The sequence below is a fragment of the Podarcis cretensis genome (assembly GCF_951804945.1).
Source record: "Podarcis cretensis genome assembly, chromosome: 13".
NCBI lineage: Eukaryota > Metazoa > Chordata > Lepidosauria > Squamata > Lacertidae > Podarcis > Podarcis cretensis.
Window position 1 is genome coordinate 49,465,441 of NC_137182.1, and position 18,340 is coordinate 49,483,780.

The 18,340-nt window shown below is 45.8% G+C and overlaps 3 protein-coding genes across 5 annotated transcripts in view; all 3 read left to right on the forward strand.

Moving 5' to 3' along the window:
• LOC307201887 (uncharacterized protein) overlaps positions 1 to 18,340 on the forward strand; it is a 284,712-nt gene that overhangs the window by 122,340 nt on the left and 144,032 nt on the right. The window lies entirely within an intron of this gene.
• Positions 1 to 18,340, forward strand: part of LOC307201936 (uncharacterized protein) — a 31,251-nt gene that overhangs the window by 1,566 nt on the left and 11,345 nt on the right. The window contains exon 2 of one of the 3 annotated variants that reach the window (XR_013832788.1): positions 23 to 74. The exons of the other annotated variants lie outside the window; for them this stretch is intronic. The gene's annotated coding sequence lies outside the window, so the exon portion shown is untranslated. Of the gene's footprint in view, positions 1 to 22; positions 75 to 18,340 lie in introns of those variants that run through there. 3 annotated transcript variants of the gene reach the window in all.
• On the forward strand, positions 30 to 14,964 carry LOC307200524 (uncharacterized protein; the record flags this gene model as incomplete). Its single annotated transcript, XM_079949064.1, has 4 exons — positions 30 to 74; positions 629 to 827; positions 1,743 to 13,837; positions 14,755 to 14,964. 4 exons carry the CDS (start codon positions 30 to 32, stop codon positions 14,962 to 14,964), a joined length of 12,549 nt encoding a protein of 4,182 aa, XP_079805190.1.

Genomic DNA, 18,340 nt, shown 5'->3' on the forward strand with positions numbered 1-18,340 from the left:
TCACTGCCTCCTCTCTTCCTAGAAGGATCATGTGGAACACAGAAGCCATCTCCAAGCAGCTGTTGCAAAAGAAGGTAAGCCATTGAGATAGGAACCAGCTCATCCTGGTGATTTGAGAGAGAGAGACAGAGAGCATAAAAACTACTGCTGACATTTGATAATTCAGATGGTCTTTTCTTAGCATCTATGAAAGTGTACATACACACCCTTGTCATTTGTTGCTTGGGTTTCTTTAATAAGATAACTGCAAGATAATAAAACCCAAATTAAAAATCTTAAAAAAACAACCTTATTTAAAACTGAAATACACCCGGGGAACTCGTAGAGGATCATCTAACAAAAGTACTTAGAGTTGAGTTAGTAAATGCAATCTAGAAGTTGGCTTTCAGTGCCCATTACCCCTGACCATTGGACATGCTTGCTAGGGTTCATGGGCACTGGAGTCCAACAACATTTGGAAGGCCACTGCTGCTCTGAAATAAAATCAGTGCCTCTTGGGTCTCCAAATTGGTATATATGTATTCTAATACTTCTAATAAATATATAAATGTGTCACGAGTGCTGACAGGGAAGTATCAGGCCCCTGCAGGTCAAAAAGAGACAAGTCTTCCCTGCTTGATTCCTTCAGCTTGAGAAATTGCAGGAAACTAAGCTTCGGATCTGCCTTTCCCCTCTACAGCTCTTCCCAACAGATGGGGACTGCAATGTGGCAGTGAGCTCCTCCTCTGCTTCTGCCAGACTCATTGCTCGACAACATGTAGGACACTCCAAGAGGGGGTGTGAGAGGAGGAGAACCAGCAAGACTGGAATTGTCCTGCTGTGGAATGGTCAGTGTACCCTCCATCCCTTCTCGCCTCCCCTCTTTCTCATTTTGCTTTGAATGTGCTTTATTTCTTTATTTCTAAATTTCATCTTCACATTTCACAAATATTTTCAACAGGAACAAAAACAAACCCTTTACAAATCCAATGTACTTTCCCTTTGACTTCCTTCCCCTCCTTTCTAGTTTTATTTATTTTTATTACTGCATATCCAATTCATATCTATTTACTAATTTCCCCTTATGTTCTCCCTAGCTTTCTCTTACTGCACTTGCTTATGTCAGTCCTGATAATTTTTTGATTTCTTTACAATGTATCTTCAGATGGTCAATAATTCCCCCCAATCCATTTTAAAAAGTCTTTATTCTGGGTTTCTTGTTTTTCTGGTAAGTTTCACCATGTCTGTGTACTCCATTAGTTTTAATTGCCAACCTTCCTTTGTTAGAACTGTTTCTTCCTTCCATTTTTGGGCATAAATTATGGAAGGGCCTTCTTCCTCTGACCTGCTCCCTCCCTTGATTACTCCACCCTCCTGCTTCTAGCACCTCCCACCACCAGGACCCAGGGTCTAAGTCCTCGTCTTCTCTGTTTTCCCTGGGGAGCTCCTGGGTGGGAGGCTCCTGCCACCAGTGGCGGAACTTCATGCTCTGGCACCGGTGGGTGGAGAGCAGGCAGGAGCAGGGGCAGGGCGGGTGCGTGTTCTGGGGGTGCCCAGCGCAGGCAGGGGGCAGCTGCAATGGCGCCCTACTGGGATTGCGCTGACAGGGGTGGTGCCCCCCGCACACCTCTTCCTCCGCCAGTGCCTGCCACTCCTCCTCATCCAGCCAGTTCCTGACAAAATATAATTGTCTCTATACCAATTGGTTCCATATCATCCTGGAGGTGAAGGAAAGGTCACCAGTGCCTTCATTTGTCTTACAGGTACCAAACACCAGGAGATAGACCCACAAAATGGAGGCAGTTGCCATTCCTCCATCCGCAGATTGCTATGTGACAACGTGACCTGTGCCATATGTGACAGGGCAGCCAAGGAGGCTGAGGAAGTGTTGCGTGTCTATGCATCAAAACCTGGGCTTCCTGCTTTGCAAATGCCATCACTTCCCGTTGCCTCTTATGTGGGGAGCTCCAGCCTACCAGCCATTTCTGCTCAAAGAGATGACACAATTTTTCCATGGAGCAGCAGTAAACCTGCCACAAACTGTGGCCATCCAGAATTGGGCCCAGAAACAACACCTTCATCCAGAAAGGAGCAACACATTCCCAAAGGCAAGAGGCAGAAGGAGAAGCCACTCCATTCTGCTCAGCAAGATGTTCCCATCTCCAGGGAGAATGACATAAGTCCCAGTTGTTCTGACAGCCATTCCATGTTTGGTATAAATGAATGTTATGACAGCTCTGAGGACAGCAGTGGGGAAATGAGTGATCCCTTTTGCTTCTCTTCTAGCACATCATCAGAGCTGTCTTTCAATAGTTGGGAAGATTACAGTCCCCTTTCTGACCTGTCCGAGTTATCAAATTTCAGCAAAAAGAGCCACATGCCTTTGAGGCAAAAGAAAAATGAAGGGTCCTCTCTGAATGAGAGGAAGAACCACCAGGGCATGAGATTCCACCATACAGGAACAAGGCATTTCCCCAGTTCTTTATCTGTGATCTCCCAAGCAAATATCAAGTCTCCTAGGATTGAATTTGCTACTGAGGACACTCCCTTTGTGGCTAAGGCTGTGAGAAAGACTTTGGAGTGGCATTTGGTTGTGAAAAGTATTCAACACAAATTGGGTCTTCCATCAGTCGTCCTCAGGTCATTCAGGGCATTTTTGCCTCTTGGTATGGATTTCACTTGCCCGTACCGTCCAAAGAGGGAGCTTACTGTGTTGATGAGGCCTCGGCTTCTTCCTTTCATGAGTGGGGCAAAGAGGAGGACACTAGAGAAACACATGAAAAAAATGATTCACATGCAATGTCGGGTGTTGCCAAAGCAAGTCCAAGAGGCCCTCAAGCACATGAAGCTAGATTATCCCCTCACCACAGATATAGCATCATCTGCACACAGGAAAGGAGGCCGAGGAGGAGTCGTCAAGGGTGAGAGGGAAGGGAAACTTCATAGGCATGTTCTACATTTGGAATCCACAGCCAGGGAAACAGCCCTCAAATCTCCCCCTCCTTCCAAAGCAAACCCCCAGACTACAACTGAGAAGAAGTCCTTTGAGGCCAGACATGAGATGCCACTTCGGTCGCAGTACACTGTTGCGTTTGCCCAAGCAAGGACAAGTTTTCTTCCTGCTAATGAGGAGCAGTGTTTGGATTCTCATGTGCTTAAAAAGAAGGTGCAGCACCCATGGGACCAGCCCATACTGATACAAGAGATCCCATTCATTGAGCAGAGGACTTGGGAGGATCTGGAATGGCACGTGATAAAAAAGAGGTTGCAGCATGCTTGGGGGTTGCCGAGCCTTGTCCAGAGATCTCTCCATTCTGTTTTCCCAGTTGTCCCCCAATCACAGCAGCACCGGACATTGCAGCACATGGAGGTGAGTGTTCTTCTGGCTGAGCTCTCCTTCCTTAGTGATGCCATTATCCAAGAACTAGAGCAGAATCTGCTGAAAAGAATCATGCTTCACCGATGGCACTTACCCCCAAGGGTCCTTGAGTCCCTCAGGCTACTTTCCCCAGAGATGGTGACTGTTGCAGGGAAACAGGATGGAACTAGGATAGGGAGGAGGACAATGCCAAGTCAGCCTTTGGTGTACCCCACACTTCAGCCTGAAGCAACAGAGAATAAGATATTCCACTTGGATGAAAAATGGCTGGACGTTTCCTCAACCTTGGCCATGAGTGCAATGAAGCCCAAACTGCTGCCTACGTTTCCTAGAGCTAGAGATGTTGCTGTTGAGTTCTTAGAAGTGAGGACAGAGTTTCTCTATGCTCAGGTCAGAGAGAATCTGGAACTGCACATTAGAAAAAAGAAGCTACAACATGAATGGGGCTTGCCTAGTCTTATTCAGAAATCCTTGCATGGCTTCAAGTCACAGGCTCCCCCACTGCCCAGTCTCCAAAGGACGAAAGCCCATGTCTACATTCTACTACAGAAACCATCATTCCTTCCCCAAAGCACCTACAGTCAGTTGGATTTTCACATTCAAAGGATGAAGCTACAACGACAATGGAAGTTGCCTAAGAGGGTTTTGGAATCTATCAAGCTTTTCCGCCCTGTGTTTGGGACAGGTTCCTTGGAACCACAAATTGCAGAGTACCAAAATAAAAGCTGTGACTCTCTGGGCAGATTCTCCTCTCCCATCCCAGTAGCCAGAGAAGAGCTGGTAGAGGCAAGGCAGGCAACATTTGTGGGTGAGAACATCTTCACACATGGACCCAAGGCTTACAGGGCACAGCAAATGGTCCGCCCACACCAGGATATGGAGGCAGGAGAAGTCCCTGAGGGAGCTTTTTCTGAATCATCAGCTGCCTCTACAGATCACCCTAGCCTCAGGAGAAAGTCCACAGAATCTGATCTTCAACCCATGGGAAGCTTCAAGATCCCACTTGAAGACTCTTTCCAGAAGTTTGCCCCTTTTTATAGCCAAGTGAAGCCCAGAAGCACATTTCTGCCCTTTCTGGAGGGTGAAGCAGTGGGTAAGGGGGAGTTGAACATCAGGAACGAGTTTCCAGAGCACCAACCTAGTCAACAGAGTGAAATCTTGAATAGGAAAGATGCCATAGCCAGGGCAGCAGTGGAAGACCGCTACTTCTACTGCCCTTGCTATTGGATAACATACAAGCACCCAGGATTGAGTACTGTACACCAAGAAGTAAGTGACAGAAAAACATTTGGGTTGATGCCTGCCTCCCCACAGTCAACTCAAGTTCTTTCTATGCTGAGGCCCCATAGTTTGGACAAGATGAACCACCACTTGGCCAAGAAGCACAGGGAGATGCAGTTGAGAGATATTCCGAATGTTGCCACCTCATATTCAACAAGGGAACATTTCACTTTCTTGGGGGAGTTGCCCAGCATGCACTTGGAACCTTTGGCTACAGTGTTCCAGGAAAGATGCTCCCCATCCCAAATCAGCCAAGTGAAGATTAGGGTCCAGGAGCTGGAGCCCCCAATATTCCAGAATGAAGCAAGGGAGTTGCTTAGGACTAGATCCCCACAGCCGATGTTTGCAGACACTGCACACAAACCCTCTTCAGAGACATCAGTGACCCCTGCTTCAAATATAAGACTTCCTAAATATTCAAATATGAATCTTTTGGATGCCCATCTCAAGAAAAAAAATATGGAGGCTAAATTCCAATTGACGGAAGTATCCCAGGAGCCAGTGCCAACATTTCTCACAAAGGAAGCCTGCGATCTTCTGGAACTTCACATACAGCGCAAAAGACTCCAGCATGAGTGGGGGCTGCCATCTCTTGTGCAGAAATCTTTGCATGCCTTTGTCCCCCTTCCACCTGAGCTACAGAGGAGTAAAAAAGCAGGAGCGTCAACACATGTCACTGTTGAGAAACTGGGATATCAAGAAAAAGCGACTGCCCATGTACCACAATCTGTGTTAGAGGCCATCCCCCCTCAAAAGGCCCTGTATGTTGTAAGTCCAGATGTCAAGAATGGCCTGGAAGCTCATGTGAGGAGCTGGGCCATGGAGCACCAGTGGGGACTTCCCAAACTGATTCAGGATTCTCTGAGGGCAATTGCTCCCACTCAACTTGAGTCCCATTTCAAAGAAGAAAAGCATCATACACAGCTCTCAGAAGATCATCGTAAGTCCTACGAGCAAGATGAAATCCCTACTTTTTCTGAGGGAAGAGATCCTTTGAAGCTGCTCACACCTGAAGCAGGAGCCAGAGGTCATCCAAAAGCTACTATCCACCAAGGAATGGCAACCACAGGCATAGGTGTGGAACTGACTGCATTTGTATCATCTGAGGTGAAGCCACCTTTGCTCACAGAGGAAGCTTGGAATCTTCTGGAATTCCACATTGGAAAGAAGAAAATCCAGCACATATGGGGTCTTCCCTCCACTGTCCAGAAGTCCTTATGTGCCTTTGCCCTATTTCCCCCTGATCCAGAGAACCATCGGGGAGAAAACATAACAAATATTCACCCCTGGGATTGGGTAGAAGTGAAAACGATAATCAATAAGCTTACGTTCATCAGCTCGGATATGAAGGAGAGACTAGAGGCTCACATGAGGAATATAACCACAAAGCACAAATGGGAAATACCAAAGCGGGTACAGGAATCACTGAGGGCATTTAAACGGCCGAGATCACTTCCTCAATATGATCCGTTATCTTGTCAATACAAATCTTCCCAGGGGCATACTAATGGTTCCCAGACTGACGATGACAATGAACACTCATCAGAAGAAGCCAAGAGAAGGGTAAAAGGAAAGCAAGAGAGGACAGGAACTGTACCATCAAACTTTAAATTAACTTTCTTAAGCCCTGAGGTGAACCTAAATTTTCTCACAAGGGTCACCCAGGACCTGTTGGAATTCCACATCCAGCATAAGAAGATCCAGCATGCATGGGGCCTACCATCCTCTGTGTTGAGGTCATTGAAGGCCTTTGGCCCATTCCCCCTTGAGATACAGAAACAGATGCAATACACAGGAAGGAACATGACAACGGCAACCCAGTGCAATGGGATGGAGGTACAAGTTATTATCCCAAGTCTCTCCTTCCTGAGTCCCAACACAAAAGAGCTCCTGGAAGCTCACATGAGGAAGAGGGTGGTACAGCACAGGTGGGGCCTTCCAAAGCGGGTTCAGCAATCACTGGGAGGACTTCTCCGTCACAGACAACCTTTCGGATCTCGACAGGACAATGTGCGTCCTTACCCGAGCAAATTCTTCCAAGTCCCTACAGCTGATTCCCAGACTGAAGATGACAATGAAGACTTGGTGAAGGAGGAAATGGGCAACAGAAGGACAGCAGGGAAGAGATGGGGCTTTCCTAAAGGAAAGCAGGAAGCAACCAGAGCTGTGAACTTTGAAGAAACAACTTTCTTATGCGCTGGGGCGAAGCTTGCCTTCCTCACAGATGAAGTGCAAGATCTTCTGGAGTTCCATATCCGACAGAAGAAACTCCAGCACACATGGGGCCTACCCTCCTCTGTGCTGAAGTCCATGCATGCCTTTGCCCCATTTCTCCATGGGTCTCAGACGCATGTGCAAAGCTTAGACAAGAGAATGACTAAAGCAAACCAATGGGTTAAGGTAGAAGTGAAAGAGATTGTCTGGGATCTCTTCTTCCCAAGTCCAGACACAAAAGATCGCCTGGAAGCTCATGAGAGGAGGAGGGTGGTTAAGCACAGATGGGGCCTTCCAATGCGGGTTCAGCAATCACTGGGAGTATTTCTAAATCCCAGACATGCTTTAGGATTGGAATCGGAGAATGCACAGTATTTTTCTCCTCACTACAAATCCTCCCAGGTGGCTAGAGATTCCTCTGAAATAGAAGGTGACAATGAAGACATGAAAGAATTCAAAGTCAAGAGAAGGACAACAGGGAGAATGGAGGTCTTCAATCAATTGAAACAGGGAGCAGACTCAACTATGAACATGAATGTAACTGCTGGAGTGAAACTTGGTTTCTTAACCAATGAGACCTGGGAATTTCTCGAATTTCACATCCTGCGCAAAAAACTCCACCATACTTGGGGCCTACCCTCCAATGTGCTGAAGTCCCTGCATGCCTTTGCTCCATTTCACCTTGAGACAGAGAAACACAAGCAAAGCATGACCATGAGATACCCATGGGAGATAGAAGAAGCCCATAGTATTTCAAGGAGTCTTACGTTCCTCAGCCAAGACTTACAGGAGAACCTGGATGCCCATGTGAGGAGGATGACTACACACCATAGGTGGCACCTTCCAGAACATGTTTCACAATCATTGAGGGCATTTCGGCATCTCAGACCCTTTTCCAATTGTGAGTTGGGTGAAGCAAGGTCTCTAACACCTTTTCATGGCAAATTTCTCCAAGAGCATAATGTTGATTCCCAGACTGAAAATGAAAATGAAGTCTTGGTGGAGGAGGAAATGGGAAACAGAAGAACAGCAGGAAAGGGATGGGTTGTTCCCCAAGGGAAGGAGGGAGTAACAGTACAATCAAACCTTAAAGTAACTGCTTTATCAAGCCTTGAGGTGAACCTAAATTTTCTCACAAGGGTCACACAGGACCTGTTGGAATTCCACATCCAGCATAAGAAGATCCAGCATGCATGGGGCCTACCATCCTCTGTGTTGAGGTCATTGAAGGCCTTTGGCCCATTCCCCCTTGAGATACAGAAGCAGATGCAACACAAAAGAAGGAACATGACAACGGCAACCCAATGCAATGGGATGCAGGTACAAGTAATTATCCCAAGTCTCTCCTTCCTGAGTCCCAACACAAAAGAGCTCCTGGAAGCTCACATGAGGAAGAGGGTGGTACAGCACAGGTGGGGCCTTCCAAAGCGGGTTCAGCAATCACTGGGAGTATTTCTGCTTCCCAGACAACCTTTCGGATCTCGACAGGATAAGGTGCAGCCTTTCCTGGGCAAATTCTTCCAAGTCCCTACAGCTGATTCCCAGACTGAAGATGACAATGAAGACATGGTGAAGGAGGAAATGGGCAACAGAATGACAGCAGGGAAAGGATGGGGCTTTCCTAAAGGAAAGCAGGAAGCAACCAGAGCTGTGAACTTTGAAGAAACTACTTTCTTATGGCCTGGGGCAAAGCTTGCCTTCCTCCCAGATGAAGCACAAGATCTTCTGGAATTCCATATCCGACAGAAGAAACTCCAGCACACATGGGGCCTACCCTCCTCTGTGCTGAAGTCCATGCATGCCTTTGCCCCATTTCTCCATGGGTCTCAGACGCATGTGCAAAGCTTAGACAAGAGAATGACTAAAGCAAACCAATGGGTTAAGGTAGAAGTGAAAGAGATTGTCTGGGATCTCTTCTTCCCAAGTCCAGACACAAAAGATCGCCTGGAAGCTCATGAGAGGAGGAGGGTGGTTAAGCACAGATGGGGCCTTCCAATGCGGGTTCAGCAATCACTGGGAGTATTTCTAAATCCCAGACATGCTTTAGGATTGGAATCGGAGAATGCACAGTATTTTTCTCCTCACTACAAATCCTCCCAGGTGGCTAGAGATTCCTCTGAAATAGAAGGTGACAATGAAGACATGAAAGAATTAAAAGTCAAGGGAAGGACAACAGGGAAAATGGAGGTCTTCAATCAATTGAAACAGGGAGCAGACTCAACTATGAACATGAATGTAACTGCTGGAGTGAAACTTGGTTTCTTAACCAATGAGACCTGGGAATTTCTCGAATTTCACATCCTGCGCAAAAAACTCCACCATACTTGGGGCCTACCCTCCAATGTGCTGAAGTCCCTGCATGCCTTTGCTCCATTTCACCTTGAGACAGAGAAACACAAGCAAAGCATGACCATGAGATACCCATGGGAGATAGAAGAAGCCCATATTATTTCAAGGAGTCTCACATTCCTCAGTCAAGACTTACAGGAGAACCTGGATGCCCATGTGAGGAGAATAACTACACACCATAGGTGGCACCTTCCAGAACATGTTTCACAATCACTGAGGGCATTTCGGCATCTCAGACCCTTTTCCCAATGTGAGTTGGGTGAAGCAAGGTCTCTAACACCTTTTCATGGCAAATTTCTCCAAGAACCTGTAGTTGATTCCCATTCAGAAGATGACAAGGAAGACTTGGTGGAGGAGGAAATGGGAAACAGAAGGACAGCAGGGAAGGGAAAGCAGGGAGCAACCACAACTGTGAACTTTGAAGAAACCTATTTCTTATGGCCTGGAGTGAAGCTTGCCTTCCTCACAGATGAAGTGCAAGATCTTCTGGAATTCCATATCCGACAGAAGAAACTCCAGCACACATGGGGCCTACCCTCCTCTGTGCTGAAGTCCATGCATGCCTTTGCCCCATTTCTCCATGGGTCTCAGACGCATGTGCAAAGCTTAGACAAGAGAATGACTAAGGCACACCAATGGGATAAGGTAGAAGTGAAAGAGATCGTCTGGGATCGCTTCTTCCCAAGTCCAGACACAAAAGATCGCCTGGAAGCTCATGAGAGGAGGAGGGTGGTTAAGCACAGATGGGGCCTTCCAATGCGGGTTCAGCAATCACTGGGAGTATTTCTAAATCCCAGACATGCTTTAGGATTGGAATTGGAGAATGCACAGTATTTTTCTCCTCACTACAAATCCTCCCAGGTGGCTAGAGATTCCTCTGAAACAGAAGGTGACAATGAAGACATGAAGAACTCCATGGTCAAAAGAAGGACAATAAGGAATATGGAGGTCTTCAACCAATTGAAACAGGGAGCAGACTCATCAATGAACTTGAATGTAACTGCTTTCTTGTGGCCTGGAGTGAAACTTGGTTTCTTAACCAATGAGACCTGGGAATTTCTCGAATTTCACATCCTGCGCAAAAAACTCCACCATACTTGGGGCCTACCCTCCAATGTGCTGAAGTCCTTGCATGCCTTTGCTCCATTTCATCTTGAGACAGAGAAACACAAGCAAAGCATGACCATGAGATACCCATGGGAGACAGAAGAAGCCCATATTATTTCAAGGAGTCTTACGTTCCTCAGCCAAGAGTTACAGGAGAACCTGGATGCCCATGTGAGGAGGATGACTACACACCATAGGTGGCACCTTCCAGAACATGTTTCACAATCACTGAGGGCATTTCGGAATCCCAGAGCATTTTCCCAATGTGAGTTGGGTGAAGCAAGGTCTCTAACACCTTTTCATCGCAAATTCTCCCAAGAGCCTGAAGCTGATTCCCATTCAGAAGATGACAAGGAAGACTTGCTAGAAGATGCCAAGGTAAGAAAAAAGGCAGTAGAGAAACTGGAGAGGAGGCTCAATTATGTTCAAAAGGCAGCAGCTACACCTGTATTGGCTCAAGCGACTACTTTCTTATTGCCTGAGGTGACTCTTCCTTTCCTCACGGATGAGGCCCAGAACCTTCTGGAATCACACATTCAGCACAAGAAACTCCATCATGCATGGGGCTTACCTTCCTCTGTGTTGAAGTCCCTGCATGCTTTTGCTCCATTTCTCATTGAATCAGAGAAGCACCCACCATACATGGAAGGAGAGAATATAGCCAACGGAGTTTCATGGGACAGAGGGGAAGTATACATTATTACTCCCACTCTCTCATTCCTCAGTCCAGACATAACAGAGTGTCTAGATGCTCATGTTACGAGTATGACTGCAAAGCATAGATGGGGGCTTCCAAAACATGCTCAAAATATGCTTAGAGCATTTCTACTTCCTGTGCCATCTTCTCAGTTTGGGGAAATCAGGCCTCAAACTCATCACCACAGCTCTACATTTTATCAAGACCCTTCTACCCAACTTCTGGGGGAGAGTGAGGAGGAGAGACTTCTGGCAAGAACCTCATCTATTACCCATTTTATAGACTGTGTGACAGAGTTGCCTTTCCTCACTAATGGTGCTCAAGATGTTCTGGAAGTCCACATCCAGCACAAGAAGATCCAGCATCAGTGGGGCTTGCCAGCCATTATTCAGAAATCAGTGCGTGCATTTGCTCCACCCCCCTTGGAGCCACAGGAGAGCCCCCAACCTTCAGTGGGAGTGAGCACTGATGGAAGGAGACAAAAGAACTTTATTGATGAATGGAGAGCTGATGCCAAGGAATGGCCTGGGGCAAAGGAGGTTCCTGCTTCTTCCCAGCACTCGCATTTCTTACACTCAAGATCAAACGAACACCAGGAAAAACACATCAAGAACCTCAACATAGAGCACCAGTGGCACCTCCCTAAACTGGCTCAGAAGTCAACGAGGGCCTTTATCCCAGAAGCTGATGAAATGGAGGAAGAGGAGGAGCCTTTGACTTATTCTGGCGCTCAGGCCCTCCAAGTGCCAAACACTCCTTTTCAAACAGGAGCAGAAAAGGAAGCCAGCTCAGGGTCAGAAGATCAACCCACATACACCTCAGAGCTGTTTTGGAAAATACAGCATAGGATGGTTTCCTGGCCTGATACCGAAAAGGATACTGGATCTCTCTATCCTCTTACAAAAGTTCAGCATTTCACAGTAATCCAAGGGACAAGCAGCAGCTCAGAGGGTGAAAGAGAAGCACCGCAAGTGAGTGCACTGCAGATATTTACACTGAATCTACATCATGCTGCACAGTATCCACAAATTCCTGGCAAGACAGAGGAGTCTTGTGAGATATTCAACTGTCCCTGCTCATGCCATTCATCAACATCCACAAAAGGCTCAGCTTCATCGTTACAATTAGTTGCAGAGCAAAGGCAAGAGCAGCAAGAAAATTCCCAGGAAAATGGAAAGGAGACAGAGGCAGGGTCCTTTTCTCAGATATCAGATAATAATGGGCCCCAGGACTCTGATTCTTTCCCAGGAGAAAGTGGAAAAGATCCTTCCATTTCAAAGGAAGCCGAGGTGGATTTTTCTGTTCAGACATCAGCTAATATTGAATGTCAGGACTCTGATTCATCCTCAGGAGACAGAGATAAGAATACTTCCCTCTCAAAGGAAGGCAAGGCTGACTCCTCTTGGATATCATTGAATAGTGAACTCCAGATTCATTCTTCATCCTCAGGAGATAATAAAGATCCTTCCCTCTCACAAGAGGCAGAGGCAGATGCCACTCCACAGATATCACATAATATTGAATCCCAAATCTCTGGTTCATCCTTAGGTGAAAGTATGAAGGATGCTTCACTCTCAGAACATGAATTTTCCCAGGCATATTTTGGGCCTTTGAAGGCGGATGACACTCAACAGTACAACACTCTTGTCTCCCAGCAAGCCTTGGATCCCACCACACAGCCATCCCATACCCTTGACTCTCAATGTTTCCATGAGCATGTGGTGGGCCCCGTGCATTATAGCCAGGCAGATCGACAGCACCAGGCGAAATGGGGCAAACAAAGCTGTGACAGTGAGGAAAGGAAGCAAATAACCAACCAAATTATTGAAGATACAGCCACCAGCAGTGACAAAGGGGGCCAAGCACCTGGACAGCTAAAACGGTGGTCTTCTGAATCCCCTTGCTGTAACATGAAACCTCCCTTACCCACCTCCAAAAGTGAGGACCCTGTGGAGCACCAAGGTATCCAAGTCTCTGAGAATAGGGAGACCTCAAGTGAAGACTCCCAAGATCAAGAACAATCCAACCAGCAGGTGTCGCCTTTATCTCAAAATCAAGATTCTGCAAACACAGAAGTTGAATTCCAAATGCAGCCCACAACTGGTTCCCTGCTACAGACAAGTGATAATATGGGGAAAGAAAGGGAGGAAGGTGGTGCCTACTCATCTTCTGAGTACAGCACAGAATGTGAACTGGAGAGAGTCGGAGACTGGGATGGTGGTGAAGAAATAGGCAAAGAGAGCTCATGTGTGAGAAAGGAGGAAGGAGTCAGTAGTGAAGATGCAGAGGAGATGCCCATGGTAGAGCCCAGAAGCCTGAGATATGCAGATTCTCTGACAGCAGGAGCACCCCAAGTTTCTCCAGAGGATGTTGTGCCTTCCTCAGAGACCTCAGATGAAAGGGCCAGCCTAAGCAAAACAAAGCTGTTTGATGTGGCAAGGCAATCGGTTTCTGAACAATTTGAACACCTCCGTGCACCTCAGTCAGTTGCAGATGAAATGACTGAAGCTCTGGAGCTCTCCAGGCCACTCTCTGTATCTCACAAAAGAGTGGCCTTCTGGGAGGAAAATCATGATTTCGAGCAGACAGAGATCTTGGGGAATGACAGGGAAGGAGAAGGAAATGCTGATGGAGAAGCATCCACAATAGATCCTGAAGGTGGGAATCACCAAGGAGCTGGGAGGAAGGATGAGGAGGAAGAAAGAGGAGAAGCAGAAGAAGTAAGAGATGGAGGAGGTGAAAGAGAAGAAGAAGTAAGAGATGGAGAGGGAGGAGTAAGAGAAGGAGAAGTAAGAGATGGAGAGGGAGAAGTAAGAGAAGGAGAAGGAGAAGTAAGAGATGGAGAAGGAGAAATAAGAGATGGAGAGGGAGAAGTAAGAGAAGGAGAAGGAGAAGTAAGAGATGGAGAGGGAGAAGTAAGAGAAGGAGAAGGAGAAGTAAGAGATGGAGAGGGAGAAGTAAGAGATGGAGAGGGAGAAGTAAGAGACAGAAATGGTGAAGAAATTTTGGGTGGGAGAAGAAAGGCATCCCATAAAGAAACTATTGGAGAAAAAGAGTTATTAACCAAACATGAGAGCAAACAGGTAGCTAAGAGAACAAGAGGGGAAGAGACCCCCAGGCTAGAACAAGGGATGGACAAGCAGCTGGTGCAAAAAGGTTCCCACCCTCACTCTGTAGGTGGCATATCTTCAAAACACACTGTGAAAACAGATGGGAAACTGTCTATACTTGGTAAAATCCTGGAGAGAAAAATGCATCTGCGGGATGGGATGAATATCTGGATGCAGAATACTGAAAGGCCGGGGGTCATTTCAGAAGGGAAGTCAAAAAAAGGAGGCACCAGCATTGGCCATGCAACAAGTAGCATGGGAAACCACCCTGGAGAAAGTCAGAGAGAGAGAAAGGATTTGGCCCAGTCCAAATTTAGGAAGAAAAGTGAAAGGAAGATGACTCAAAGCATGTTGTACAAGAGGAAGCAGAGTGGGGGTACTGGTGAAACAAGGCTCCTTGAGAAAAAAGAAAGGAGAACAGTCCGATGGGATCATGAATCTAAACCCAGAAAAGGGAGAATAAGTTTCAGGAGCTGGAAGCAGAGCATAATGTCAAGGTTCAGAGCAAGCAGCAGGGATAAAAAATCAAGCAGTGGATCAAGAAGCAGGTCAAGCAGTAGGGAACCAAGATCAAGCAGCCGGACAAGGAGCATGGCAACTAGCAGAAATCTAAGATTCAGCAGCTGGTCAAGAAGTAGGGGAAGCAGCAAGGGCCGAAATTCAAGCAGCAGGTCAAGAAGCCGGGGAAGAAGCAAGGACCCAAGTTCAAGCAGCAGAAATCCAAGATTGAGCAGCAGGTCAAGAAACAGGTCAAGCAGCAAGGACCCGAGTTCAAGCAGCAGGTCAAGCAGAAATTTAAAAAGTCCAGAAAGCACCGGGACAAGCAGCAAAGATGGAGCAGCAGTTGAGTGAGTGGCAAGGTGTGTACTAAGGATTGAAAACTGAGCATCAGCAGGGCAACCTGCAAGATCTAGTCCCCTTGACAAAGAGGCCAAGAGAAAACGATAAGCTGCTCTGGTGAAGCGTGTAGGATGCCTTGATGACAAGGATTTTTTTAAAATGCAGCACCATGAATATAAAATGAGCACAAGGCTCCACCTTTCACTGATGGTTGTCGAGATGCTGAAGGCTCAGCAAACCTATCACTTACCTTTTTTACCGTGTATGAAGCATTCTTAAATTGTTTTGTAATGTAATACGTTTTTGTCAACAAATCTCTATGTTAGCAGCACTGTGTTGGGGGGTTTGCAGGGCTTAAATATAATAACCACCGGTGGGGTTAACCAGACCCTCTATCTGGCACTTGCAACCCTCACCAGGTCACACACATAGCCCTCATCGGCCCTGCTTCACACACCCCTTAAGTGTTTTCGTCTGGTTTTCTTTTCCCCAGTACAATTTATTCTTTGTAAAATACATTTTCTAACAAATACAGTACAAATACTAACAGTCCCCCAGAAGGGAATGCAGCCATTGTGATGAAAAAGGTTCCCCAATCCTGCCTTAGACAACCACTCTGACTTTACTGTAAGGTAACTACTGTAGGCAGCTCTAGGGGAGCAACTGCACATTCACTCCATTCAGGTCTAAGCTGGGTGGTCACCCATCTTCTACTGGGACTGGCTCAGGTGCCTCCTGGTCCTGGTGTCCACCTTCTTTTTTTCAGATGATCTTTATTGAAATTTTTAGTTACATACTGTACATACACATACATTATATTTCACATTTGTTCCTGCTCTCCCGAGCTGACTTCCCTCCTTCCTCCTTCTGGCTTTTTTGTGTCCTCTTTGACTTTTCCACAAGATTGTTCTTCTTCATTTTTTCCATTAAATGTCCGTAAACAAATAGATCTTTCTATATATACAAATTATTGCTGTCTGTCTATATTCATTTACAAATATTGTTCAATAATAATCCTAATATACATTTTTAATTCATTTTGATATTATTATCCAGTATTTTCCCATTATGAGATTTTTTTTTTAATTCTACTGGTTTCCCTATTTCACATCATCTTCTCTATATATACTCTGGCTTCTCCTCAGATCATATAAAACTTTTGCCTTTTATCTGGTGTTCACTTTAATTTGTTCACAAGAAGTTATTAGTACTCTGGTGCCAACCCATTTAGAGGTGATATTGCCCTTGGGAATCTTCACAGGCCACACAAATGGCCACACAAATCCCTGGTCCTAGTTTACCTTCTTAGCTGGTTTTGGTTCATTTGTTCATTGCCTGGTTGGAATGTGTCACTGAACTGTACTGATACCTCTTTGTAGCCTGGATGGAGAGAGATACTCCTGGCTTTTATGAGACTTTTATGATTGCAGCCTATTGTACAAATATAAGAGTTGCATCAATTGTTCTACCCATCACAGGCATGTGAACCCTAGAAGATTGCCCACTAGGCCCTCAAGCTAAAAAAAATAAAAATGTTCTCTCCTGTCTTAAATCCCTATTAAGATCACAATGTGCTCATGGGTAGGTTTCATCTGTGCTTTTTCTTAGCAGGGCTGGGGGACACACAGAAATAACCACCATGTGCTGGTTTGGCTCAACTAGTGTTCTGTGACCCATGTAAATAATGCACAAGAAGTCAATTCAGTTCATTAATAGTGGTAAAATTGACAGATGATCCAAAAGTCCTTGAAGCCAACTCTGGAACATACTTTTCAATCAGGTGTAGTTTGTGCAATTCATGTATAGCTTATTAAACTTAAAGATCTCTTGGTGTTTGGGATCTTAGTTCTGTTCCTTTGCATGAGATTTAAATTGTAGCCCATTTTGTTTGAGGATAGATAATACTGCCATAGAACTAGGGTACCAGAGTCTGCTAGAGAATGGTAGAAATTAATAAACAGTAGTATTAAGATGCTGTTTAGGATATGAAGGGAAAATACAAGCTGCAGAATTGCGCCAGACAAGAAATTCCTGTATTAGTTTATTCAAAATAGCCTGGCTAAATGCAGAGACATAAAGGAACAATGGAGACCCAAGTACCAAGTCATTAAGAGTCATTAGCAATGTAAAAGCCGCCGCCACAAGCAGTGAAAAGAGACAGAAGAATTGGCAGGTTGCCAAGATGATGGGGGGTGATGTCAAAGGAAAACTTGTCCCTTTTCAAATCTAAAGGTTTTCTGGGAACAAAAAGGAGGAAGTAGGCAGAACTCCATGCAGTGCTGGTTGGAGGAGGTTGTGCTGAGAGACCAGAAACCAGGACTGAGTGCTACTCTCAACACAACCTTGAAAGGAGCAATGAGAGACACTTTTGAAGCATAATGTTCTGCACCCCCTCCATGGAATATGTGTAACATAAACCATATTTCTTAAAGACCCTAGCCTCTGCTAGTGCCTTTCACCACCTTCCAGTTGGGAGAGATCCTTTTGATTTGCTTATAACCCTGATTAATTTGGCACCATCCACAAAACTGGCCAACTCACTGTTCACTGCTAACTCCAGGACATTTATGAATAAGTGAAAAAGCAGCAGTCCCAGTATAGATTCTTAGAGATCCCAATCCCATGGAAGTCTATACACAACTGACTCAGGCTGAAGGTTGGCCTGGAATCTGACACTGCTGGGCTCTAGAATCTTGTCATGTAATAAGAACAGCTCTGCAGTAAGGAGAGCTGAATCTGTAAATTTTGGGTTTTCTCAGTATGCAGTTTTCCCAACTTTAAGTGTAAACGTTTGGGTTTGAAGAAAAGCATCACAAAAATCAGAAAAGGGTGGATTTCAAAGGACATCTATGTTTCAGCTCACTTATTGGTTGAGAAAGCACAAGTTAAGCAAACAGCCCAACTGTTCAGCACCAGATAGAGGGCTATAAATATGTGTAAATTAGGAATACCTCTAGAGCTATACAGGACATTCTAAGCTGACTGGTTTCTGTAAACTAACCTGAGAGCTTCAAGTGCAGGTAATAACTGTCGTACAGTGGTACCTCTGGTTATGAACTTAATTCATTCCAGAGGTCCATTCTTAACCTGAAACCGTTCATAATCTGAGGTACCACTTTAGCTAATGGGGCCTCCTGCCGCCGCTGTGCCACTGGCGTGCAATTTCTGTTCTCATCCTGAGGTAAAGTTCTTAACCCGAGGTACTACTTCCGCATTAGCAGAGTCTGTAACCCGAAGTGTTTGTAACCTGAGGTGTTTGTAACCCGAGGTACCACTGTAATTACAAATTCTTAGCAGCCCCAGCAGCCACCATATTCAATGGCCAGAGATTATGGGAGCTGTTGTCCAACAATATCTGGAGGACCACAGGTTCCTGAATCCCTA